Source organism: Schistocerca piceifrons, chromosome 6 (assembly GCF_021461385.2).
Source record: "Schistocerca piceifrons isolate TAMUIC-IGC-003096 chromosome 6, iqSchPice1.1, whole genome shotgun sequence".
In the NCBI taxonomy this organism is placed as follows: Eukaryota; Metazoa; Arthropoda; class Insecta; order Orthoptera; family Acrididae; genus Schistocerca; species Schistocerca piceifrons.
The window spans coordinates 97,056,537-97,083,478 of NC_060143.1; the positions used below are offsets into that span (position 1 = coordinate 97,056,537).

The 26,942-nt window shown below is 42.0% G+C and overlaps 1 protein-coding gene across 1 annotated transcript in view; it reads right to left on the reverse strand.

Annotated features, from left to right (window-relative positions):
• LOC124803166 (selenoprotein N-like) overlaps positions 1 to 26,942 on the reverse strand; it is a 153,680-nt gene that overhangs the window by 18,638 nt on the left and 108,100 nt on the right. Inside the window, exons 5-6 of the mRNA XM_047264348.1 lie at positions 19,571 to 19,722; positions 18,019 to 18,099 (exon numbers count right to left, since the gene is read on the reverse strand). Coding sequence (XP_047120304.1) covers positions 18,019 to 18,099; positions 19,571 to 19,722 — 233 coding nt within the window. The remainder of the gene's footprint in view (positions 1 to 18,018; positions 18,100 to 19,570; positions 19,723 to 26,942) is intronic.

Below are 26,942 nucleotides of genomic sequence, written 5' to 3' on the forward strand. Positions count from 1 at the left end.
ATGATAAGGAAATGTATCATGGAAGCTGTGTTTAAGTGGGAGAAGAGAGATTGGATTGGATTGAACAGAAGAATGGCTTGAGGCAGGGAAGTGCACTTTCATCATTACTCTTCACTGTAGCAATGGATGATATAATGAGTACAGCAGCACAAGTAATTGGTGAAGGAAGATGAAAGCTATGGTGTTTTTAAATGATCTGATGATTCGGGGAATAAAGAGGAGGAAGTGCAAGGGCAGTTGGACATATGGGAATGAACATTACGAGAATATGGGATGAAATTTAGTAAAAGTAAGAGTGAGATTATTATCACAACAAGAAAGAAGGAGAGAGGAACAACTGGAATAACAATTGGTGGGGAATGATTGAGGAGAGTGGAGAGTTTCAAGTACCTAGGAAGAAAGATACAGGAAGATGGAAGAAACGATAGAGAAATAAATGAGCGGGGGAGAAAAGCAGAAGCATTTCGGAAGAGTGTCAGAAGCCTGATATGGAGCAAGGATGTACCCCAAATCAGTAAAAAGGTTACATACTGGTCATACTATGTCCTGATCCTGACACATGCATCAGAAACCAGGGTTATGAAAGGGAGAGAGAAAAGCAAAGTACAAGCCAGTGAGATGAAATTCTTGAGAAACAGTATTGGAGTGACAAAGATAGACAGGGTAAGAAATAAGAGGATCATAGAGTTAATGAAGATGGAACCATTACAGGAGGAAATAGAGAAACCAAGGCTGAGATGGTATGGACACGTTAAGAGAATGGAGGAGAAGAGGTACCCAGGAGGATACATGAGATGAAACTGGAAGGAAAGAGACCAAGAGGAAGATTGAGAGACAGATGGCTGAAAGGAGTAGAGGAATGCATCCAGAAGAAAGGAGAAGACTGGACCAAGATGAAGATGGAGAGATGGTGATAAGACAGAAGACAATGGAGAGGCCTATGTTCCATACAGACCCGGCCAGAGGCTGGAAACTGTCAAATAAGATGATGATGATGATGGTCATCTACATCTACATTTATACTCCGCAAGCCACCCAACGGTGTGCGGCGGAGGGCACTTTACGTGCCACTGTCATTACCTTCCCTTCGTGGGAAGAACGACTGCCGGAAAGCCTCCGTGCACGCTCGAATCTCTCTAATTTTACATTCGTGATCTCCTCGGGAGGTATAAGTAGGGGGAAGCAATATATTCGATACCTCATACAGAAACGCACCCTCTGTGTAGAAACGAACTGGTATCCTGTCAGGTCTAATGGACTTTCCTCTGTTGAGTGATTTCAGTTGCTTTTCTATTCCTTGGACACTTATTTTGATGTCAGCCATTTTTTCATTTGTGTGAGGATTTAGAGAAGGAACTGCAGTGCTGTCTTCCTCTGTGAAACAGCTTTGGAAAAAGCTGTTTCGTATTTCAGCTTTATGCGTGTCATCCTCTGTTTCCTCTGTGTCATCCTGATGATGATGATGTGATCAAAATGTAACAGGAATTTTTGTTTTACGTAAAGTATCTACTTCCTCATCAACAACAACTTTGTCCCCTTCAAGGTAACCACCCTTGTGCCAGTGCTCTTTCCAATCTTAGAAGCACTTCAGGAACTCAGTTTTCGTTACAGTGTTTGTCTACTTAGCGATTCTGTTTTTATCTCATCAATGGTGCAAAATGACATCCTTTCGTGGTTCTCTTTAGCCTCAGGAATACAAAGAAGTTGCAGGGGGACATGTCCGGTGAATACGGTGACTGAGGCAACCTAATGGTTTTGTTTTTTCCAAAAAATCATGAAGAAGCATTGAGGTGTGAGCGGGAGCATGATCCAACTTCTACAAGTGGTTTTGCCCCAGTTCTGGCCATTTTCTTCACACTAATTCACATAAACAGTGCATATCTTCCAGGTAGTATTCCTTGCTGACCATACAGCCGTAAGGCAGGAACTCATGATGCACTATCCAATTCTAATTAAAGAAAACAGTGTGATTGAACTTGTCAATTTTTTTTTCAGTCTTGGCTCTTCAGGTAGTATCCATTGGGATGATTGGGCCTTGGTTTCAACTTCATACTCATATACTCACGTTTTACCACCTGTTATAACATCCTTTAGAAGTTCTGGTTCACTGTCAACTTGATTCAGCTATTTCTGAGTGCTGTCTGCATGACGTCTTTTTTGGTCAACATTCAACCATTTCAAAACAAAGTTTGCCACTATCTGTTTCATGCCCAAAAGATTGAAAAAATTGCTTGGCATGAGTCAGAAGATATACGAACATCACCAACAACCTGTCTGATAGTGACCCAGAATTTTCCAAAACCGTTTTTTTACTTCTTTCACATTGTCATCAGTATTTGATGTGCTGGAGTATCCAGAGCGATCATCATTTTCAATGGCTTCTCGACCCTGTTTGAAATGTTTATACTACTTGCAAAAATTTTATCTTACTCATAGCAGATTTGCCAAAAGCCACAGTCAACATTTTGAAAGTGGTGCTATTCTTTATTCCATTTTTCAAGCAAAATTTAATGCAAATTCTTTGATCCCTTTATTTTATAAGTAAAAATTAACCAAGCACTCAAAAACACATACAGCCATTTCAACTGTTGACAATAAACTGAATATTCAAACATCTGCAACTTCACAAACATAATCAGGAATATGTGTACCAGCAAGATATATACAAAAAAAGTAAGTTTTGAAAACTGAATGTATAAATTCCACAAAATTAAAAGAATCCCCATTACTTTTTGATCACACCTCATACTGGTACTTATCTTTTGTAAAGTAAAAATCATGTTGAATGCTCTACAGGTTTAGAAGTTATTAAATTTTCTGGATTTTCATGGTCTGATAATTAAAAACAGCAATTCCAAAGAACTGACAAATTGAGCCAAACTGCTGTTATCTGTGCCAAAACAGACAGACAAATAAATTAATTGGATAGATAAAAAAATCTACTCACCAAGTGGTGGCAGAACACACTCATAAAAGAAGGTTATAATTATGCTAGCTTTCAGAGCCAGTGGCTCCTTCTTCATGCAGAAGGGTTGAAGGGGAAGGAAGAGGGATGAAGGAAGAGAACTGGAAAGATCTAGGGAAATTGGTAGATTTTGGAAAAGTCACCCAGAATCGCATGTCAGAAGAAACTTACTGGACGGGATAAGAAGGAAAGACTAATTGTTGGGGACTGCATTGGATGAGATTTGGAAACCTGAGAGCTTAAGGGTGGAAGACAGGGTAATTGTAAGACAGAGATTACAGCTTAATTTCTTCTGTCTCAGCATTTATTCACAGCAACTACTCTCTTCTTCACTCTGTTTAGTTTTCTACATACTTCATTGTCTTGCCATCATTTTTCACCCTCCCCCCCCCCCCCCTTTCCACCTCGCTTACTAACAATGCACTTAGCTTTTCATTCTTATTAACTCATGCACAATGTTTAAGCAGTAATTTCTGTCTTGAATATTACCCTGTCTTCCACCTTTAAGCTCTCAGGTTTTCAAATCTTGTCCAATGCTGTCCCCAACAATCAGTCTTTCCTTCTCATCCTGTCTGGTAAGTTTCTCCTGACATGCGGTTCTGGGTGACTTTTCCGAAATCTACCCCTTTTCCTAGACCTCTCCAGTCCTTTTCCTTCACCCCACCTCCTTCCCCTCCAAACCTTCTGCAAATGACTACCTAGCATAGTCTTTATAGCTTGATGATGAAATTTATATTATGATATGATGACAGTGTGTAATTCATGGTTTTATCATGCAACAATAATGATTTTGTATATCATCTAACATAAAACTCTGTATACTTTTATGATACTGATGATTGTCATTCAAACAAAACTGGTTATGCAAATAAAGAATTTTACCAGCAGCTCAAGGTGGTAAAATGATATTTTTCAAATATACAGGGTGTTACAAAAAGGTACGGCCAAACTTTCAGGAAACATTCCTCACACACAAAGAAAGAAAATATGTTATGTGGACATGTGTCCGGAAACGCTTACTTTCCATGTTAGAGCTCATTTTATTATTTCTCTTCTACTCACCTTAATCATGGAATGGAAACACACAGCAACAGAACGGACCGGTGTGACTTCAAACACTTTGTTACGGGAAATGTTCAAAATGTCCTCCATTAGCGAGGATACATGCATCCACCATCTGTCGCATGGAATCCCTGATGCACTGATGCAGCCCTGGAGAATGACGTATTGTATCACAGCCATCCACAATACGAGCACGAAGAATCTCTACATTTGGTACCGGGGTTGTGTAGACAAGAGCTTTCAAATGCCCCCTGTGGTGTCACCACCAGACACCACACTTGCTAGGTGGTAGCCTTTAAATCGGCCGCGGTCCGTTAGTATACGTCGGACCCGCGTGTCGCCACTATCAGTGATTGCAGACTGAGCGTCGCTACACGGCAGATCTAGAGAGACTTCCTAGCACCCGCCCCAGTTGTACAACCGACTTTGTTAGTGATGGTTCACTGACAAAATATGCTCTCATTTGCCGAGACGATAGTTAGCGTAGCCTTCAGTTATGTCATTTGCTACGACCTAGCAAGGCGCCATTATCAGTTGCTATTGATCTTGTGATGCATGTACCGTCAGACCGACATTCACCATTTATGGATTAAAGTTAAGTATTCCACCAGCTACGTCCTTTTTTTCTAAATTCTAATTTCCTTGACCTGTTCCAGACCTCACGCCAGCCTGCGTGAGCTAAAACGCATGCCTTTCGGCTTCCTCTTGTATCCTGGTGTTGGCTCTCCTGCCAACCCACAACAGAATGTTTCCTGAAAGTTTGGCCGTACCTTTTTGTAACACCCTGTATATGAGCTGTGGGATTCCACCTCCTGAAAATATATTGAGATTCAGTTGTGTTTGTATCAAATATGTGGGTCTCCAGCTGTTTATATTTCAATGATTGATAAGTACCTTCTCATCCACCCCACCATACCTCTACATGACCATAATTAATATTGATAATTCAGTTATAAGTATTAACTGAGTACATAAAAATTGCCTACCAGAATATGAACTGGGACCACCCTATTATATTTTTTCTAGAAGCATATATACTGGTGCTGCTCTCTGTAATATTTCTTGTCTGTGCAAATTTCTCTCTACATTGTGCACTACAAGACAGTATTGCATAATATGACACAGCATGAGCAACAGAACCAACACTTGCTGTAGTGAGCATTGTGAAGGAAGGTGCCTCTACTTGGAGAGAGTGTAGTACCATACTGTGAAGAGGATGAGCTCTGCTTATACATATGTCAGTAGAGAGGAAGCAGACACCTTTTATGTCACCAAACTGTTATAACGTCAAGTTTAACACATATATTTCAGAACGACACAACACATATAAGTCACAGAGTAAGTTGACAAGCAAGACATGTGTACACGTTAGCATTCGAATGAGCACTGAGTCCCAGTCTAGAAGCTGCTGCTTGGCTGGCCGCTTAGGTGGCGCAGCTGCTGCATGGCTGGCAGACAGCGTCGCACGTAGAGGACGCGCGTAATTGCGCGGCGGTGCTTTGAATGATCGGCGAGTCACAACACTTTCCCCCCCCCTTGAAATTGTTGCACTGGTCTTGATGGAGGTGTCCTGGAGATGGCTGATGTCCATAGGCGTTGTTTGACTCGCCGTAAAGTCTCGAGGAGGGGGCTTCCCGTACAGACGGAAGTGTCCCCGATGATAACGGGTCGAGATGACAGGAGACGTAGGGGTCGAATCTGCTGGGGCCCCATGCACCAATCTGCCTGTTGCAGCAAGTCCAGTTGATATGACAGGAGACATGGACGATGTGTCAGTGTCCGTTGGAGGAGGAGGCGAGTAGATTTCCTCTGACAGAGGATGGTCATCCGGTTCCTGCATGGGCACGTCTCCTGGTGGCGTCCATTCTTGTGCTGGCATCGCGATGACGGTGAGATGGCTGCGTTGTGAGTATTGAGAGATGCCAAGATCCCAAGCATCAGGTAGAGCCAAAGGTGGTGTAGCGGCATTCGGAACAGGCATTGCTGGTACACGAGGCCGAAGCTGGTCTGAATGACGCACTGCAACACCCGTGTCCCTCTGGATTTCATACAGGCGTCTGCCACGGTGTCTTAAGATGCGGCCCGGGCTCCATTTTGTCCGCCTGCCATATCCCCGTACCCAGACGAGGTCGTCGTCGGTGAACCAGCCAAGTGAAGGCACCCACGGCCATGAGGTGGAAGGCCGCAAAAGATGAAGTAGCGTGCGGGGCTGTCGGCCATGTAGGAGCTCAGCCAGGCTGTGGTCGCCCATGGGGGTGAAACGGTAAGACGCCAGAAATTCGAGAAGCGCATCATCAGCAGCAGCAGAAGAAGAAGTCAGAAGTTTCCGCATCTGAGCCTTAAATGTGCGGACCAGTCGTTCAGCCTCACCGTTTGATTGTGGATGGAATGGCGGGGCCGTGACATGCATAACGCCGTGACGAGCACAAAAATCCGCAAATTCGGAAGAGGCAAATTGCGGACCATTATCAGCAACAAGAGTAGAGGGGAGGCCTTCCAAAGAAAAAATGCGGGCGAGAGCACTGGTGGTTGCCACGGTGGTAGGCGATGTGCAACGGACAATGAAAGGAAAGTTAGAGTAGGCGTCAGTTACGAGGAACCAATAAGTACCTAAAAAGGGTCCCGCAAAGTCAGCATGAATGCGCTCCCAGGGCTTCTCAGGCGAAGGCCACGGTGACAAAGATGACTTCGGGGCAGCGGCCTGTGACGCACAAGGGCCGCAGGCAGCGACCATGTGTGCTATTTCAGAGTCGATGCCAAGCCAGTACACATGACGGCGCGCCAGAGATTTTGTGTGAGACACACCCCAGTACCCTTGATGATCGAGGTGCAAGACCGAAGCACGCAAAGACGCAGGTACCACAACACGTGGCGAAGCATTGTCAGTGGAGAGGAGGATAACACCATCCCTAGCCATGAGGCGGTAGCGCAAAGCGTAGTAGTTCCGCAACGGATCAGAAGTCTTAGCGGATGGGCGATCTGGCCAACCCTTCTGAATACAGCGTAAAACCCAGGAGAGGGTAGCAACCGCCAGCCTGTCCCCAGTGATGGGGAACCCGTCCACAACCCGCTCCTTGGCAACATCCAGGTGGAAACACAAAAGTTCATCCCTATTGAATGCCAGATCAGGACCCATGGGAAGGCGAGACAGAGCATCAGCATTTGCATGTTGAGCCGTTGGCCAGAAATGAATCTCATAATTGAAACGAGACAAGTAAAGAGCCCAACGCTGGAGGCGGTGTGCAGCCTTGTCGGGAAGTGACGTTGATGGATGAAACAAGGAAACAAGTGGTTTGTGATCCGTAACAAGATGAAATTTTGAGCCATAGAGAAAAACACCAAACTTATGAAGAGCATAAATAATGGCCAAAGCTTCTTTTTCAATTTGAGAATACTTTTGTTGGGCATCCATGAGCGTTTTGGAGGCATAAGCAATGGGTTGTTCCGAACCGTCAGAAAAACGGTGCACAAGGACTGCACCGACCCCATATTGAGAGGCGTCTGTGGCAAGAACAAGATGTTGGCCAGGTCAATAAGTAGCCAGGCACGGGGCCTGTTTCAGCATAGTCTTCAATTTCTGGAAATCAGCTTCGCATGACACGGACCAGTGAAAAGGCACGTTCTTATGCAACAGGCGATGCAACGGCTGAGCCACCGAATCCGCAGACGGTAAAAACTTGTGATAGTATGCTATTTTCCCCAAGAAGGCCTGCAGTTCCTTAACAGATGTAAGGCGAGGAAGGGCATCGATTGCAGCGACAGTTTGCTGACGCGGACAAATACCATCCCGAGAGAGTTGAAACCCCAAGTACGTGATAGATGCCTGAAAAAAATTGTGATTTCTGAAGATTACACTTAAGACCGGCAGTCTGTAAGACATGAAAAAGTGAGTGGAGATTTTGAAGATGTTCTTCAGTGGTGGAGCCAGTGACAACAATGTCGTCCATGTAATTGATACACCCAGGGACAGGGAGCAATAATTGTTCCAAGAATTGCTGAAAGAGAGCAGGGGTGTTAGCAACCCCGAATGGCAAGCATTGGTATTGATAGAGGCCGAAAGGTGTGTTAAGGACCAGAAACTGCCAGGAAGCAGCGTCGAGAGGAAGTTGAGATAAGCTTCTGACAGGTCACTTTTAGAAAAATACTGGCCTCCAGCAAGTTTAGTGAACAGTTCTTCAGGATGGGGCATAGGGTAAGTGTCGATGAAGCATTGAGCATTTACAGTGGCTTTGAAATCGCCACAGAGATGAATATCACCATTTGGCCTAGCAACAACAATGACAGGAGAGGACCACTCACTGGAAGTGACAGGAAGGAAGACCCCTGAAGTAGTGAGACGATCCAACTCCCGTTTTACCCGATCACGAAGGGCCACAGGAATGGGCCGAGCCCGAAAAAACTTAGGCCGGGCAGTGGGTTTGAGTGTGATATGAGCTTCAAAGTCGTTTGCACGGCCTAACCCAGGAGAAAAAAGGGACAAAAAGGTCGTCGACAAGGAATCCAGTTGAGCATAAGGAATAGCATCAGAGACAATATTGACAGAGTCATCTATGGAGAACCCAAAAAAGCGAAAGGCATCGAAACCAAAAAGATTTTCTGCGTTGCTCTGGTCGACCACAAGTATGGGAACAGTGCGAATGACGGATTTGTAAGATACCTCAGCATTAAACTGTCCCAAGAGAGAAATCTTCTGTTTATTGTATGTCCGTAATTGCCGAGTGACAGGTGACAGGAGTGGAGAACCCAACTGAAGATACGTCGGAGAATTAATTATAGTGGCAGCAGAACCGGTATCCACTTGCATGCAAACATCTCGACCAAGGATTTGGACAGTGAGGAATAACTTCCCTGAAAGGGAAGAAGTGCAATTGACAGACAACACAGAATCAGAATCAGCATCATGTTCATGAACATCATGTATGCGGTTGGATTTGCAAACGGAAGACACATGACCTTTCTTTTTGCAATTGTGACACACAGCCCAACGTTGGGGACAATCCTCGTGTGAATGTTTCGTAAAACACCGCGGGCATGAAGGAAATTGCCGGGGGTTTTGCTGCAGTTTCTTAGCGGGTTGTTTACTGCTAGGCCGAGGCTGCACGTGGGAGCGCACTGCGGCCACGTTGGCTGGCGGGGACGCACCGCATGCGTCGTCAACAGCGCACAGAGGTTGTACTTCCCCAACATCACCCCACGCCTCTATTTGCGCCCCAGTGGCGCGAGAAATTTCAAAAGACTGCGCAATGGAGAGAACTTCATCTAGAGTTGAATTTGCCAACTGAAGGGCACGTTGCCGAACTTCTTTGTCGGGCGCCGACCGGATAATAGCACCCTGTACCATGGAATCGGCAAAGGATTCTTTGTGAATGTCAGTAACAAATTGACACTTTCGACTGAGGCCGTGAAGTTCAGCAGCCCAAGCGCGATAGGATTGATGTGGCTGTTTTTGACAACGATAAAAGGCAACACGAGAGGTTACCACATGCGTTTGCTTTCGAAAATAGACATGCGTTTGCTTTCGAAAATAGACAGACAGAAGTGAGCACATTTCAGCAAAAGACAAAGACGCAGGATCCTTCAAAGGAGCCAATTGCGACAACAACCGATACATTTGAGGTGAAATCCAGGAAAGGAACAGAGACTTACATGGTTGTTCGTCCGTGACATGAAATGCCAAGAAGTGCTGTCGAAGACGTTTTTCATTATCAGACCAGTCTTCCGCCGTCTCGTCGTAAGGAGGAAAAGGAGGTATAGCCAACGACGAGAAACGCCCCGCATTTGATGCTGCGACGAAATCGCGAATCACCGCTGTTAGAAGCGTTTGCTGTTCAAGGAGATTTTGCAATAGTTGCTCGACAGTAGCCATGGAACCCTGTGGGTCAATGGTGAAAAGGAAAAGTTCAATTGTTATAACGTCAAGTTTAACACATATATTTCAGAACGACACAACACATATAAGTCGCAGAGTAAGTTGACAAGCAAGACGTGTGTACACGTTAGCATTCGAATGAGCACTGAGTCCCTGTCTAGTGGCCGCTGCTTGGCTGGTCGCTTAGGTGGCGCAGCTGCTGCATGGCTGGCAGACAGCGCCGCATGTAGAGGACGCGCGTAATTGCGCGGCAGCGCTTTGAATGATCGGCGAGTCACAACACAAACGTTATTAAGTGTTGTTGCTAATAACAACAAATCAAATTTCAGCACCCCTAAGTATGGCCGGACTGCAGCCTGGAGGGGAGCAGTTGTATTGTATTGAATTGTATTTTTTATTGGTCCTGTTGTCTACATAGCAGCTTATGCATAAGACATTGGACAAGTCAAGTTATAAATATACAGGGTGAAAGTCGTTTCAAGGCATACATATTTAAGGTTACAATAATACACTTTACGCGTAAGTATTTATATAACACATTTCATAAATTTAAATATTCTTCAATGGAGTAAAAGCAGTGATGCTGTAAATATGATTTTAGAGATTTTCCAAATGTATTGACCTCAGTGATAGCTTTTATGTTTTCAGGAAGTTTGTTATAAAGCTTAACTCCCATGTGAAAAGTACCTTTTTGGCACAGTGCTGTTATCGCCATATGGTGCTGTTCACAGCTGGGCATGGGGAAACTTGGTCCAATAACTGCTGGCAGTTATTATAAGTGGATGCACAGAAAAGTTCAAAACTGTTCTGCCTTCTGATGTGAGATGCACTGTAGTTCACTAATTAATAAAGCATTATTTTTGCATGATAAATATATAACTATGTCTACATACTTATCCTGATTCCAAAATTAGCTCAAGGATGATTCTTTTTAGATCTGTAGTCTTCAAGCCAATGTATGGTGTATGGTAGAGTGTATGTAGTGTACCAGAATAATGTTTCCACCCTCCCTGTTCTAACTGTAGATGGTATGCAGGTAGAAAGACTGTTGTACACCATTGCATAAGCCTGAATTTATTAAATTTTTCCATTGTGGTCATTACACAGTATGGATGTTAGTGGACGATAGATGAAGCAATATGTTACTTGACTTTCAAATAATGGACTGAGTACCAGAAACAACTAACTGTGTAGTTGCAAGTGCTGAGTCACTGATAGGATTGCAAAGAAAACTGTCCAAAAACTTAGCAGTGCTTAGTGTTCTTCAGACCTGGCTGACTGCATAATACTGGCCGTGTGGAGATCGATTCGGTGCAGACAGCGAGAGCTGCATGTGGTACACATTGACATGATGTAATCAACTGGGAGGGGACATAGTACAGAAGAGTAGGGAAACTGTGGGAAAGAGGGTTTGAGTGTAGAACTAATGAAGTGAGGGTTTGGGGCAAGGGGCCAAGGGTGGAGGTCAGTTAGGAACAGTGGCTAACACAGACTGGCAGAGACTGTGGATCAAATAATGTGTTGTAAGGACAGTCCCCATCTACATAGTTCAGAAAGTTGGTATTGAGGCCACTGATGTTGAGCACTTTTGCTCAGGAGCCTGTTCTACCACTGGGTGGTCAACTCTGCTGGTCACAGATTATCAGTAGCCATTCACTCTGGTGGGCAGCTGATTGGAGGTTATGCCCACATAAAAGGTTGCGCAAAAGTTATATTAACTGCTTTCATAAGTAGCTCTGTCTAGGACAGAATAGGATACACCTATAACAGGACTGGAATAGGGTGTGCTGGTTCGGTGGATAGGACAGGTATTGCACCTGGGCCTTCCACAGAGTTAAGACCCATATGGAAAGAGATTGAGAGTAGGTGTGACAAAGATGGGCCAGGATATTTTTTAGATTGTTTTGGGATGAATAGCACAGACATGTGGGAAAGTCTTATCTGGCATGTGTTGTTGTGGCTGTGAAGTATTCATTCGTTTCATGGCATGTTTGTCTGGGTGAGCCATGTAGAATTGCGGAGAGAGAGAGAGAGAGAGAGAGAGAGAGAGAGAGAGAGAGAGAGAGAGAGGGGGGGGGGTGTTGTTGTTGTTGTTGTTGTTGTTGTGGAATGGCATCTAGAGTGAATATTGCACAGTATTCGGGAGAGGGAAATTTAGTTGTGGGGGCTGATCATGTTAAGTTTTGGTGTGGATGTTATTTATGTAGTCCTTCAATTGTGACAAAGAAGGCTTTATTGCACAGTTATGTGTATTCATTTAGTACTTTCTTCCCTTGGGCTGTTGACTTTTGGATTTGATACTTTTCTTCTATTGTTAATTTTTGGTATAGAATGTTTCTAGTTTTAAGAACCCTTAAGTCACTGCCAATGTGTGTTGGGTGGTGATTCTGTGTTGTCAGGTTGATTATGAGCTATTGTTTTTCAGTGCTCTGACATGTTCTCTGTACCTGCTTCTGAAGTTCTGCCATGTTCAACCCACATGTACAGATTGACAGCAGTTACAAGTTAGGCTGTGTCGTGTTTCTTTGTGTGTATGTTTTATGATTATGTATTGCCTGTTTTTGTGTTTTGTGGTTTATTTTATCTACTCTCTTTGCATTATATCCATTCTTCTGGCAATTTGATTTATTGTATTCAATTCTTACATGTAATCATGTTTGTTCTTCAGTCTGTGTGGTAAATACGTGAAGCTGGCTTCTTTGTGAGTCATGGGGCGATTGGATTGGTTATGAATAATAGTGCTACTGATTGTGAGTTTCCTGTAAATTGTGAACTCATATCTGTTGTTTCTCTTGCGTATGGTGAGATCTAGGAAATTAACTCTTTCATCTGTCTGTGTTTCAATGTTGAACTGTATTTGTGGGTGGATGGTGTTTATGTCCTCATGAAATTCTTTTATGTGAGGCTGTGATTCATCTATTAGCCAAATGATATCATCTACATACCTGTACTAATATACTATTCTGTATGGTTTTGGTATTAGTAGTTTTTTAAAGATTTGTTTTTCTTTCTGATTGAGGAGAGTGTCAGCTAGGTGGGCACTGATGGGGATCCCATATGCAGTCCATATTGTTGATAGTAAAATTTGCTGTTAAATGTGAAGTAGTTTTGCTCTGTTATGACCCTGAGTATGGCTGATATTTCTTGTATGATTGTTGTCGGGATGTTTCCTTGTAGTTGGTGGTTTTGTTTCTATGATGTTGTTGGTTTCTTCTATTGGAATGTGTACATACATGGAAATTGTGTCAAATGAAATTAATGCTGCTGTGTTTGGTATGTTTTATGTTTTCATTTCTTTGGATGAATTCTAATGTTTTGTCAATGTATTCCTGTTCTGTACAATTTGAGTGTCTTTCCTGTTTTTGTTTGTTAGGTTTCTGTTAATTGTTCCACATACCTGGCTGAATTTATTCAGGTTAATTTCAATATATCTGCTATAGGCATATGTCATTTCACATCCTAGTGCCCAAACGGCTCTGTGGGAGTGAGACCTAGGTGATTACCATGAAGCAAGGAAGCTGGATTCAGGCACAAGAAACGAAATTCCTTAGAGGTGTTGAAGGTTGTTAAGAAATCAAGATATTGGAGAAGAACTGACAAAATTTGAGATTACAGAAGAAAATGGAACGAACATCTACAAAGAATGGAGAGTGAGAGACTTTTCTTAGAGGCAAGAAATTATAACAGGGTGTATCCGCGAACAAGGAAAAAAAAATTCCTGGATTTTTCCTGGATATCCCAGTTAAAAATACATTTTCTCCCATGTGAAAAGGCCGGCCACTTTGGCCGAGCAGTTCTAGGCGCTTCAGTCCGGAACCACGCTACTGCTACGGTCACAAGTTCAAATCCTGCCTGGGGCATGGATGTGTGTGATGTCCTTAGGTTAGTTAGGTTTAAGTAGTTCTAAGACTAGGGGACTGATGACCTCAGATAGTGCTTGGAGCCACTTGAGCTTTTGAACCAGGTGAAAATACACTTTTTCTGTGTTAAATGACAGTATACTTTCAGTCGGAACTGTAAAACTTATCAATCCTTTGAAGGAATATGGTTTTTATACAGCAGCGTAGAATTTTGCAGCACTTTAGAAAACAAAACTCAGGGGGGAAAAACACGTTTTGGAAAGATCTTTGATGTGCAGCAACATGTATGCTGCATATTTTTGTATTTCGAATTCCACCAACAGGAAAAATTAATGGTTTAAGTTAATATACATAGTGTTGCCACAAGAAAAGCAAAGCTTTCACATATAATATTTGCCTTGAAGATTAATAAGCTACAACAGAAGCTAAGCTTTCACATACAATGTTGATCTGTTTATCACACGTTACACTTTAAGATACATCACACAAATACGCCAGTAAATTTTTTAATACCGACATAAATCTCTGATTTTCTGGGCTCAAAAATCTTCTAAATGGCTCATCATCAAAGAGTTGATTTTTAAATGAGAGCAAATGCTCTGTTATTTAAGAAATTCATCGTACATTCTCGCACGTAGTTCCTCTAGCATAAAAGGAAATTTACATAGAAAATAACGCTTTTTGAATCACAATTCGCAATATTTTCCCGCGACTTGTTAGAAATAGTTTCATTTCAGCAGTTGCCATAGAGCGCCGGATAAGAGGTTCTACTGCACTTGCGCAGCTACAGTGACGTAGGAAGCCTGTATGTTTGTGTGTGTGATATCTCTTGTTCGGTTCTTTATTATGACATAATGCCATACGTGCTAGAAGATGAAAACGTGCATTTGAAATGCAGTGAACAGTTGAAACTAGCCAATAGTGTGGAATTAAACATTTCGTTTTAAATTAATTTACTGCCTCAGCAGGAAAGCTTAATAAAAGCCAAATTTCTTTAGCAAACCGACAAAAATGAAAAATCGAAATGTCGTGAACATTCCCACAACAAACTTACAAGAAATATCAGCCATACTCAGGATATCACACTGCAAAACTACTTCACATTCAACAGCAAATTTTTCTCTCAATAAGATGGACTACCTATGGGATTCCCATCAGTGGCCTCCTAGCTGACATTCTCCTCAATCAGAAAGAAAAGCAAATCTCTGACAATATACTAATGCCAAAACCACACCAGATGAATCACAGCTTCACATAAAAGAATTTCAGGAGGACATAAACACCCACAAACACAGTTCAACATGGAAACACAGACATATGAAAGAGTTAATTTCCTAGATCTCACCATAAGCAAGAGAAACAACAGGCATGAGTTCACAACTTACAGGAAACTCACAATCAGCAGCACCAGTATTCATAACCAATCTAATCGTCTCATGACTCACAAAGAAGCTAGCTTCAGATATTTACCACACAGACTGAAGAACAAACATGATTACATGTAAGAATTGAATACAATAAATCAAATTGCCAGAAGAATGGATATGATGCATAGAGAGTAGATAAAATAAACCACAAAATACAAAAACAGGCAATACATAATCATTAAACATACTCACAAAGAAACACAACACAGCCTAACTTGCAACTGCTGTCAATCTGTACATGTGGGTTGAACATGGCAGAACTTCAGAAGCAGGTATGGAGAACATCTCAGAGCACTGAAAAACAATAGCTCATAATCAACGTGACAACACAGAATCACCACCCAACAAACACTGACGGTGACTTAAGGATCCTTAAAACTAGTAACATTCTATACCAAAAATTAACAATAGAAGAAAAGTATCAAATCCAAAAGTCAACAGCCCAAGGGAAGAAAGTACTAAATGAATACACATAACTGTGCAATAAAGCCCTCTTTGTCACAACTGATGGACTATACAAATAACATCCACACCAAAACTTAACATGTTCAGCCCCCACAACTAAATTTCCCTCTCCTGAATACTGTGCAATATTCACTCTAGATGCCTTTCCACCACCACCACCACCACCACCACCACAACAACAACAACAACAACCACCACCAAACACACACACACACACACACACACACACACACACACACTTCATTTCATTTCATTTATTATCATCCTTTGCATCTATTGCATGGTATAGAAATTGTCATAATACTGTCCAGAATATGCACAGCAGAATATTACAAATTTCTATCAAACATGTAAAATTAACATTATATAATATGTTGAAAATTAAAACATTGAATTAATGGGATGTTCTTTTACATGCTCTGTTAACATATACCATGTGTGATGAATTTATATATATATATTTAGTACATTTTGGAAAAAACATATTACACATAATTTAGATTTAAAAGAGTATAAGCAAGACATAGAACTGACAATGAGAACAACATGATATTGACAATACAAGTATCAGTTAGTGATTTAAGGATTCAAAATATTCTTCTATGCTATGAAAACATTTATTTGTCAGATACTTTTTTAACTCTGACTTAAATTTTCCTCCATCTTCTGTTCCCCTGATGCAGAATGGCAGAGCATTATTAAGCTTTATTCCATAGTGGCTCACATGTTTCTGAGTTTTTGTTTTTCTTGTTCTTTCGACATGCAGATTCTTACAGACATGTGTATTGTCATCATGAAGATCTGAATTTACACGTAAACTACTCAAGTGTGTTCTTGTATGCAGTATGCTTTTTAATATATACAAAGGTGGTAATGCAAATGTTTAGCTGCATGAAAAGGGCTTGCAGTGTGTAACAGTTCTAATGGCACTTTTCTGTAATTTAAAAACTTCTCTCAAGCAACAGAATGTTATTCCATAGGATATAATAGAATTGAAATAAGCCATATACACTAATCTTGTACACTCTGCACTGCAAACTCTAGAAAACACGCAAACCAAACACCACAAATGCCAACAACACTTGAAATCTGCACATCCCACCCAGACAAACATGCCATGAAACAAATGAATACTTCACAGCCAAAACACCACACAATGGCTGCAAAAACACTCGCAAGTTTGAAAAGTCACAGGAAATGCTTGTGAAATGTCAAAAGTGGTAGAAATCAGCCTGTTACTGCACCACAAACAAAGGAGATAAATACCACAACATGAAAGCTGTAAGTAACACACAGAATAACATGATACATACTCATTTTCATTCAGAAATGAATAATAAACAAAAATAAAAATTGTGTTTTGCTGTTTGCAGATAAGTTTTGTGTAGCAGACTCACAGCCACCAATAAACATTCAATAGCTTCATGTAAGGTATGTAAACTATTGCACACATCCACCTTTTCCCAAATAAGCTACAAAACCAGAACTTTAGACATACTGAATAAACAACAAACAGTTCATCAGCCCAGTAATATATATCTTAACTGTTAACAAACCATGTATAATATTCAACAACGATCACTTCATTCACAAATGTAAATATTTTGTACCAAATGTTTTCTCTAAATGTTAATATGTAATAATGATTTCACAGAAAGGAAATAAAGTAACCCACTGAAGATAGCACAGAAAGTGCTGAAACAGGTCTGTATAAAACGAAACTTCTAAGGTGTCTTGCACAAGATGGAATTCTCATCCGAGTTTCTCTTATAGTTTGGCATCTGACTTTCCCATAGTTAGATTTGTGTGTTAGTCCCACCTCCAAATGATATAGAAAGACACTCCTAGAAAAGGAAAGTTAATATGGCTAGATAAGGACTTCAATAATTGACACAATCTATAATTTTCTTTTCTCCGTCCCCTCTCTTGATGCTTGAGTTAGGCATTTGAAACCTGGTGTGTGCCGGATCCGTCTACTGCGTTTATTCTTATCTTTCTATGCAGGCTTTATGTACTACAATCAATTTAATGGTCTGTAAGTTATGCCTCTTATGAGCACTGTTTCTCAAAAGCAAATTGGATATTCATTGATAATGGATAATTTAGTTGCAAATTAAATTTTGAATCTTCAAACCTCCTCATTACAGAACACACTGTATTGCTGTGATTAGGTTCATGATAAGTAATTGTTTTGGAACATGTGGACTTACCACTCACATATTCATTAAAGGAGGAACCAAGTGTCAAGCTGTTTAGTAACATCTTTAAAATGAAGCTTTTGAAGCACAGAATTTTTTTAAAAACAACACTATAGCACTAACTGAATTTCATTACTCATTTAATCACTCTGATCTGCCTGAAAAATGATACCTTTGAATTCCAGCTTCATTTCTGGAAGGTACCCAATATCAACTTCTAAGCTTGAATTCTGTTCATTCATCCATTCCATGTCTGAAAATTAAAAAAAGAAGGTCATTTATCAAGAAGGCTTATTGTAGACCTACATGTAATTTGGTCATATTTATGAGCATTAAAATAATAATAATAAGAAAAATGATCGGCACTGAGACAGAACTAGAGCTAACAATCATCAGCACAAGAAAGTACAATGAAATTCCCATCTTCTGATGAAAAAGAACTTATCAAAGGAAAGAGGAAGACATAACAGGGAAAAGAAGGAAATATGGTGCTGGAGGAAGAAAAATATTTCTCTGAACTCTGGACCAAGAGGAGCACAAGAAGCAGGGATAAACTGCAAAGTACTGGTGGAGCTGCATGAAAGTACTCATGTGAATGGCCAGATCGTTGTGACAGATATGCTGACAACAGACTGAGTTATAAGGAATGCTGCTGACAGCAACTCCATCTGTTCTGAGAATTTTGTGTACGTCTGCCACAATCATTTGGCTGTTTATCCTACATATTTTCGTATGCGATGTACTTTGGGGAAAAAATGAGAATTACAACAATGAAGTTACTGCAGACACAATTTTCAGAATACCGCTAATAATGATCTGCTAGCAGTCAGTAGCTGAGAATTCACTGGTTCCACATCCATCAAGGAGGTTCTTTATGGGGTTTATAGAACATGATGAATTAATGTATGAAATGTAAGGATAAAGAAAATCACAGAGTGCAAATGAGGAAGAGAGGGGTAAAAAAGAGGTACAAGGAGAAAAAGGCTGTGGATGAAATGGAAAATAGAACTAGGAAGTGACTGGCATTAACTTAGACTGCATGCGTGCTGAGGGGCTGGGCTCTCACTGTCAGAACTGGAAACTGTTAGTAATATTAGAGAAGGTCCAGGAGTTCATATTAGTGCAACAAGTAAACAGCCAGATTGTCATGGCAACAATGCACAAGATTTTGAACAATCAGCTGAATTATCATCAGTACCTTGCATCAGTTAATCAGTACACTTGATTAAAACTTGAGCTATTGTTGAAATATTATGTACAATTGCCGTAACAATTTTGCTGTTTGCCCAAGAACATTTTCTTTGGATTTGCGTATGCTATGCACTAGACTTCCCAGCCAAGGGAGGTTATTGGCTAAAATTTGAGTGACATTTAAGATTACATTAGAAATAAACATGAGATTTTTCTTTTACAATCAGGTTTTCTTCTTTGCCATTTATTCTGGCAAAGAGCTTAGTAATCTTCATATACATTTAAAACAATGGGTAACATTTGCAGTTTTGTTAATGTACCGCATGTACTGGTTTACTGTCAATTGGTAAATTAAATTCCTTGAAACATTCAACTGTGTTTCCCAATTTCTGCATCAGCCTACATCCTCCCCTGTTCTTTCTTTCACAGCAGCTTATAACTATGTATGTTTCTTATTGCTAATGTTAATTTTTTACTACCAATTAAAAAAATAGAGAATAATAATTGTACACAATAGCTGATAAATAACTTGCCTACATTAAGTTTTTTTGTAGGTGGTACTTCCAAATGAAAATAAAAGACCTTGCTTCTATCTCTGTTTATGATGATTTGTCCTCTAAATTGGCCTGGGGTAAACCAGAATGGCAACAGTGGTGGGCTGTTCAGTTGAAATTCTGCATGGCACCTGAAAAATTAATTAAATATTAAGCTTAAATAATATCTATAAATGCATATTATACTTTGTAGATAAATAAAAAACTTGTGCTTCTGCAGTTAAGCTGTATTGCTATTGTACAAGGGCTATCCACAAAGTACATTATGTTTTGGAATTAAAAATAAATAAAGTATTGGATTTTTTTTATTATATACAAATGAAAGCCACACTTAAATACTACTTTTCTACATAGTTGCCATTTAAATTAAGGCACTTATCGTAGCGATGGACGAGCTTGGAAATTCCTTCGTCGTAAAATTCGTCCGCCTGCGCCTTCAACCACGTGGTTAATCAGTAACCCGGTAGAAATACGATTTTTGTGGATTTCCTGGAAAGAGGCACTACAATAAACTCTCAAAGGTATTACCAAACTCTGCAAAACCCCAGAAGAGCAATACAAAACAAGCGCAGGGGAAAGTTGGTCTCAAAGATCTTGCTGATTCACAACAACACCCGGGCCCACACGGCAGTGAAGTTCTCGAATTTTTTAAGTGAGAGTTGTTTCCTCATTCGCCGTACAGTCCTGACCTGGCACTGAGCGACTTTTACTTATTCCCAGCAATGAAGAAGTGGTTGGCTATGCAGCATTTTGATGACGATGCACAGCTTCAAGAAGAGGTAACCACGTGGTTGAATGCGCAGGCGGCCGAATTTTACGACGAAGGAATTTCCAAGCTCGTCCATCACTACGATAAGTGCCTTAATTTAAATGGCAACTATGTAGAAAAGTAGTATTGAAGTGTGGCTTTCATCTGTGTATAATAAAAAAAAATTTCCAATACTTTATTTATTTTTAATTCCAAAACGTAATGTACTTTGTGGATAGCCCTCGTATATAAGCACAAGAGTATCGATAGTTATGGAAGGATGATATTTATGTGCAGTATTTATTTGAGACACATATTTTACCATGTGTACAATGACACGTTAGCAGTTTTAGACTACAATTATTATTTCAATTTATTGTTGAGCATCCTGAAACTCATTCATTTTTTGTTTGCCATTTTCTAAATGTTTATTACATTAGAATGCAGAACTTCTGAACTTTAGACATGGATGCAAAAACTCGGTCTAATAATAATAATAATAATAATAATAATACTTGTACTGTATATGCATGGTCCTGTCACATTAATGTGATCACTGCCTATGATCAATGTCAATGTGCAATAACCACTCACAGAGGGCAGGTGGAAGCACAAGCAGTTTAGGGTGTATAGTGTGTGTTGAGAGATGGGGAAGACAGTGCACTTGTTGTCATAATACAGAAACACAACAATTTATCTGACATCCAAAAGGGCATGATCATTGGCTTTCAGGTGAAGGATGTAAGCATTTCGAATACAACTGCTGTTCATCAGCAATGATGGTTGGAATTTGCACACCAATACCATGAATGGACATCCAATGAGTAGCAAGAGGTGGCCTGTTGAGATGAATCACATTTTATGCTCAATTGGACAAATGGCTGTTGGTGTGTATAGTGTGAAACATCTGAAAGCAAACAGCCTGCAACCAGGAGGGAGCATTATGGTCTGTGGAATGTTTCTGTGGCTTTCCCTGGGTGATCCTGTAATTGTGGAAGGCATAATGGATCAACATAAGTATGCATCTATCCTAGGGGCTATGCCCACTACTACATGCATGTTTCTTTTTCCTTGGCACGATGGCATCTCCCAGCTAGACAATGCAACTTGTCTCACAGCTTTCAATGCAGATGCATGGTTTGAAAAGCACCAGGATTAGTTCACTGTACTTCCCTGGCCTCCAACTCTCCTCATTTAAACTGAACCAAGAAATTGTGGGACCACCTCCACCAGGCTGTTTGCACGATGGATCAACAATTCTTTTATTTATTTATTATTTTATTTATCCATCCATATTGTATGGATGTTGTCCAAATGTACATGTAAATTTATGGGAAACCATTTCAAGGATGTGGAATATAAAATATGTAAATAAAAAAAGTACAGACAAAAATATATAAGGTCATACAAAAGGTAGTAACACACAAAACCAGATCAAGATTTATGTTTTGGCTTATTTTCCCAAAATGCATATCATTTGTTTTATTTGCAATTAGTGTTAACCTGTGTGCATTGAACCAAGAGCGGAGATTCTTAATGATTTCATCAGCAGTTTTTTGAAGCAGCTACTTTGGTGCACCTATTATCACACTAGTATCATCTGCGAATACCGTGGCATTTGCTGCACCATAAGATGTGTGGATGTCATTTATATAGGTAAGAGACAATATTTCCAGTTTCTTTGCATCTAATATCAAATTTATTTTGTGGTTAGAGTAAGCTGACATCAGTCCTACAATTGGTATCCTGTTTTGTAAATATAATTCAAACCACAAACGGGAAACCTAGCACAGCTGCCCATGGCACTGGAGTTGGCATGGCTCCCTATCCCTGTTGGTACCTTCCAGAACCTCACTGACTCTCTTTCTGCATGCCTTGACTGTTTGAAGGTGGTTGATCAAGCTTTTGGCTGGTGGTCACATTAATGTGACTGGACAGTGTTTGAGTCAGTTCACAATTTACTTATGAGCAAGAATACAGTTCACATGAAACTCTATTCTCAGGTAAGTGTAAGACTTCCAAATTCCTTAAACATTATTCTCTGTTGTGACTGAGCATGGTGGTACAATGTTTAAGACACTGGACTTACATTTGGGAGGAGCAGGGTTCAGAACCCCTAGCCGCACACCTTAAGTTTTATACACTTTCCCTAAACTGCTTCAGGTAAATGGTGCTGTAGTTCTTTCAAAGCAGTTGCAGTTGATTTTGCTTTGCCCTACTTGTTGGTTGGTTTGTTTAAAAGAGGGGGAAAGGGTCAAACTATGAGGCCATCAGTCCCTTGTTCCTAATAAAACAATGCCACAAGTGTGAGAATAAGAGACATATAACACAAAACGGAAAGAAAGGAAAGACTACAAAAATGAAGGAGAGGCAAATAACACTAAAAGGAATGAAAGAGGACAAGAGAACAACAGAGATGCAAGAAACAGAAGAGAGTAAAACAAGAAAGCAGATTAAAGTGGCTGGCCGACCACGAAAATAAAAAGGAAAAGCCAGCCACCTTGCAACAAATTGATTGAAACCTTCACCCTAAAAGCACTAGGGTGGAGGACACAGAGGGACAAAGGACATGTGCTACAACTCAGATCAATTGATAAAACCCACCCTCACGGATGAAACGTAAAACCAAATCAGCCAATGAGGCATTGTCTGCTAAAATCGAGGCTAACGAGTCTGGCAACCGATGATGAAGTTGCAGGGCAGCCAAAGAAGGACATAGCAGAAGAATATGGGCCACTGTCAACCGGGCGCCGCACCGACGCTGAGGTGGGTCTTCATGGCGAAGGAGGTAGCCGTGGGTCGCCCATGCATGGCCAATGCAGAGCCTGCACAGAACCACAGAGTCCCTGCGAGATGCCCTCATCGAGGACTTCCACACATTCGTTGTCCCCTTAATGGCTCACAGTTTGTTGTGCTTACTGAGATTTTGTCATTCCGTCTCCCAAAGCTGAAAAACCTTGCGGCGTAATAATGAACGTAAGTCACTTGTGGGGATGCCCATCTCCAGAAGTGGTTTACATGTAGCCTGTTTGGCCAGCTTGTCAGCAAGTTCATTTCCTGGGATTCTGACATAACCAGGGGTCCAGACAAACACCACTGAATGACTGGACCATTCCAGGGCATAGATGGACTCCTGGATGGACACTACCAAACGATGACAAGGGTAGCACTAGTCGATAGTTTTCAGGCTGCTTAAGGAGTCAGTACATAAAAGAAAAGACTCCCCAGGGCATGAACGGAGATACTGAAGTGCATGAGAAATGGCCACCAGCTCTGCAGTGAATACACTGCAGCCATCAGGTAAGGAATGCTGTTAAATATGGCTGCCGTGCACGTGGGCAAAGCCAACATGACCATCAGCCATCAAGCCATTGGTGTAAACCACTTCCGAGACCTGGAACACGTCAAGAATCTAGAGGAAGTGACAGCGGAGAGCCGCAAGGTTAATGGAGTCCTTGGGGCCATGTGAAAGGTCCAGGCAAAACTGTGGCCGAGGCATACACCATGGAGGTGTACGTGAACGGACTGCAAGTAGAGGTGGTAAAGGGAAGGACTCAGTTCAGAGAGAAGGGACGGCCCGTGAACCACAATCATTAGCCCCAACCTGGGCTGCCAATGCGGGAGATGGACTGCCACAGACAGGAAAGGGATATGGTAATTCGGATGCTCAGGGGAACTACGAATGTGTGCTGCATAACTGCATGTCTGATTTGCAATGGAGGGACACCAGCCTCCACCAGTACACTGGTCACTGGACTCTTCCTAACAGCTCCTGTCACTAGTCGAACCGCGCAGTGGTGCACAGGGTCAAGTAAATACAACGCTGAAGGTGCTGCTGAACCATAAACCACACTCCCATCATCAAGTCGGGATTGGACAAGGGCTCTGTAGACCTGCAGCAGTGTAGAGAGATCTGCACCCTAATTGGTGTTGCTCAGGCAACAGAAGGCATTGAGGTTCAGCCTGAGCGTTTACTTAAGCTGAAGAAGATGATGGAGCCAAGTCAATCGAGCATCTAAAACCAGTCCTAAGAATCGATATGTCTCCACTACAGTGGGTGGATCATCATTAAGGTAAAGTGCTGGTTCCGGATGAACAGTACAACACTGACAGAAGTGTGTAACAATACATTGCGCCTGAAAACTGGAAGCCGTGGGCTAGAGCCCATGACTGCACCTTGTGGATGGCTCCTTATAGGCTCCGCTCAGCAATACCAGTACTGGAGCAGCAATACGAAATGCAGAAGTCATCTGTATACAGAGAAGGTGCGACAGAGGGCCCGACAGCTGCTGCTAGACCGTTAATGGTCACTAAAAATAGAGAGACACTTAATACAGAGCCCTGCAGGACTCCATTCTCCTGGATATGGATGTAACTATGGGAGGCACCAACTTGGACACAGAAGGTACGGAGCGACAGAAAGTTTTGGATAAAAATCGGGAGTGGGCCCCGGAGAACCCACTCATACAATGTGGCAAAGACATGATGTTCCCAGGCCGTGTTGTATGCTTTACGTAAGTCAAAAAAGATGGCAACCAGGTGTTGCCGTCTGGAAAAGGCTGTTCAGATGGCAGACTCGATGGACACGAGATTATCAGTGGTAGAGCAACCCTGGCGGAAGCCGCCCTGACATGGAGCCAGCAAGCCACCTGACTCCAGGACCCAACCCAACTGCCAACATACCATACATTCCAGCAGCTTACAAAAAACGTTGGTAAGGCTGATGGATCGATAGCTATCAACATCAAGGGGGTTTATACCAGGTTTGAGCACCAGAATGATGGTGCTCTCCCGCCATTGCGGTAGAAAGATTCCATCGCACCAGATCCAGTTGAAGATGATGAGGAGATGTTTAATCATCTGGCTGTGGATCTGATCAGGCCCACGAGCTGTGTCAGGGCAATGTGCAAGGGCACTGAGGATCTCCCACTCTGTAAATGGGGCATTATAAAATACACTGTGGCATGTAGTGAATGAGAGGACATTCCCTTCCAGTTGCTGTTGGAGCGAGCAAAAGCTTGGGGGGTAGTTCTCCAACGTAGAGGCTCGAGCAAAGTGCTTGGCAATCGCATTTGCGTCGTTAGATAATACACCATTTATGGTGACACCAGTGACACCTGTTGGGGCCTGGTACCTGAAAAGACATTTGATCCTTGCCCAGACTTGTGAAGGTGACATATGGCACCCAATGGTCAAGACGTTTCTCTCCCAACACTCCTGCTTCTTTTGATAAGGTAGCGAACACAGGCACAGAGCCGTTTAAAAGCTATGAGGTGTTCTAGGGAAGGGTGCTGTTTATGCCGCTGTAGAGCTTGCCGGCGCTCCTTAATTGCTTCAGTGACTTCTGGCGACCACCAAGGCCTTATGCCTTGGGCACCCTAAAGAGCGAGGGATCACGTTTTCTGCAGGAGAAACGATTGTTGTAGTCACCAGCTCAACCATCACATTGATGTTACTGTGTGGGGGTGATTCAATGGTTACAGCAGAGGTGAAAGTTTGCCAGTCCGCCTTGTTTAAGCCCATCTGGGCAGTTGTACGTGGGCCTGACACTGGGCCAGTGACAGGAAGATGGGGAAGTGGTCAGTACCACACTGGTCGTCATGTGCTCTCCAATGGATAGATGGAAGAAGTCCTGGGCTGCAAATTGATAAATCAATGGCCAAGTAACTACCATGAGCCACACTGAAATGTGTGGCGTCCCCAGTATTTAAGAGGCAGAGGTCGAACTGTGATAGTACAGTTTCGACATCTCTGCCTTGGCCAGTAAGCATGTTACCACACCACAAGGGGTTATGGGCATTAAAATCTCCCAAAAGTAGGAAAGGTTTAGGGAGTTGATCAATCAGTGCAGCTAATACATTCAGGGGTACTACACCATCTGGAGGAAGGTATACATTGCAGACAGTTATTTCCTGTGTCATTCTTATTCTGACAGCCATAGTTTCAAGAGGGGGTTTGAAGGGGCACATGCTCACTACAATCTGAGTTTAGGACATAATCGCAAACTGTACCTGACACTCGATTGTATTCACTACAGTTCCTGTAATATCCTTTATAGCCAAAGAGGACAGGGATCCGCATTACCGGGAACCAGGTTTCCTGGAGGGCAATGCAGAAAGCAGGTGTAAAGCTTAACAGTTGCCGTAGCTGAGCCAGGCAGTGGAAAAAGCCACCGCAATACCACTGAAGGCATGGAACATTCAATACGGCAGTTTACGCCTCAGAGTCACCTGCTGCCACTGACTTATTGCCTGAGCAGTATATATCCATTGTGTCTGAGGGTTTGGCAAGATCTGGGTCCTCAGCGGACGCCAAAATCTCCACCCCACCCTCAGACACAGTTGTAGGTAGCAATGGTGTGGGTGCCACCGCAATTTCCTTAGTCTTAGGGGTTTTCGTTTTGGATTTCTCTCGCTGCTCCTTGGGTTTCCCTGCCTGGGAGGACTTCACTGCCTCAGTCTGTAGGAATGAGGATGAGTATGAAGCCCTACGACCAGTTGCTTTTGGGCTCTTGAGCCAATGGCAGGTGTCAACTTTCCCACTAGCAGAAACCTGGGAAGGGAGTGACACAAGGTATCCCTTCCTACTGAGAGAAGTCGAAGA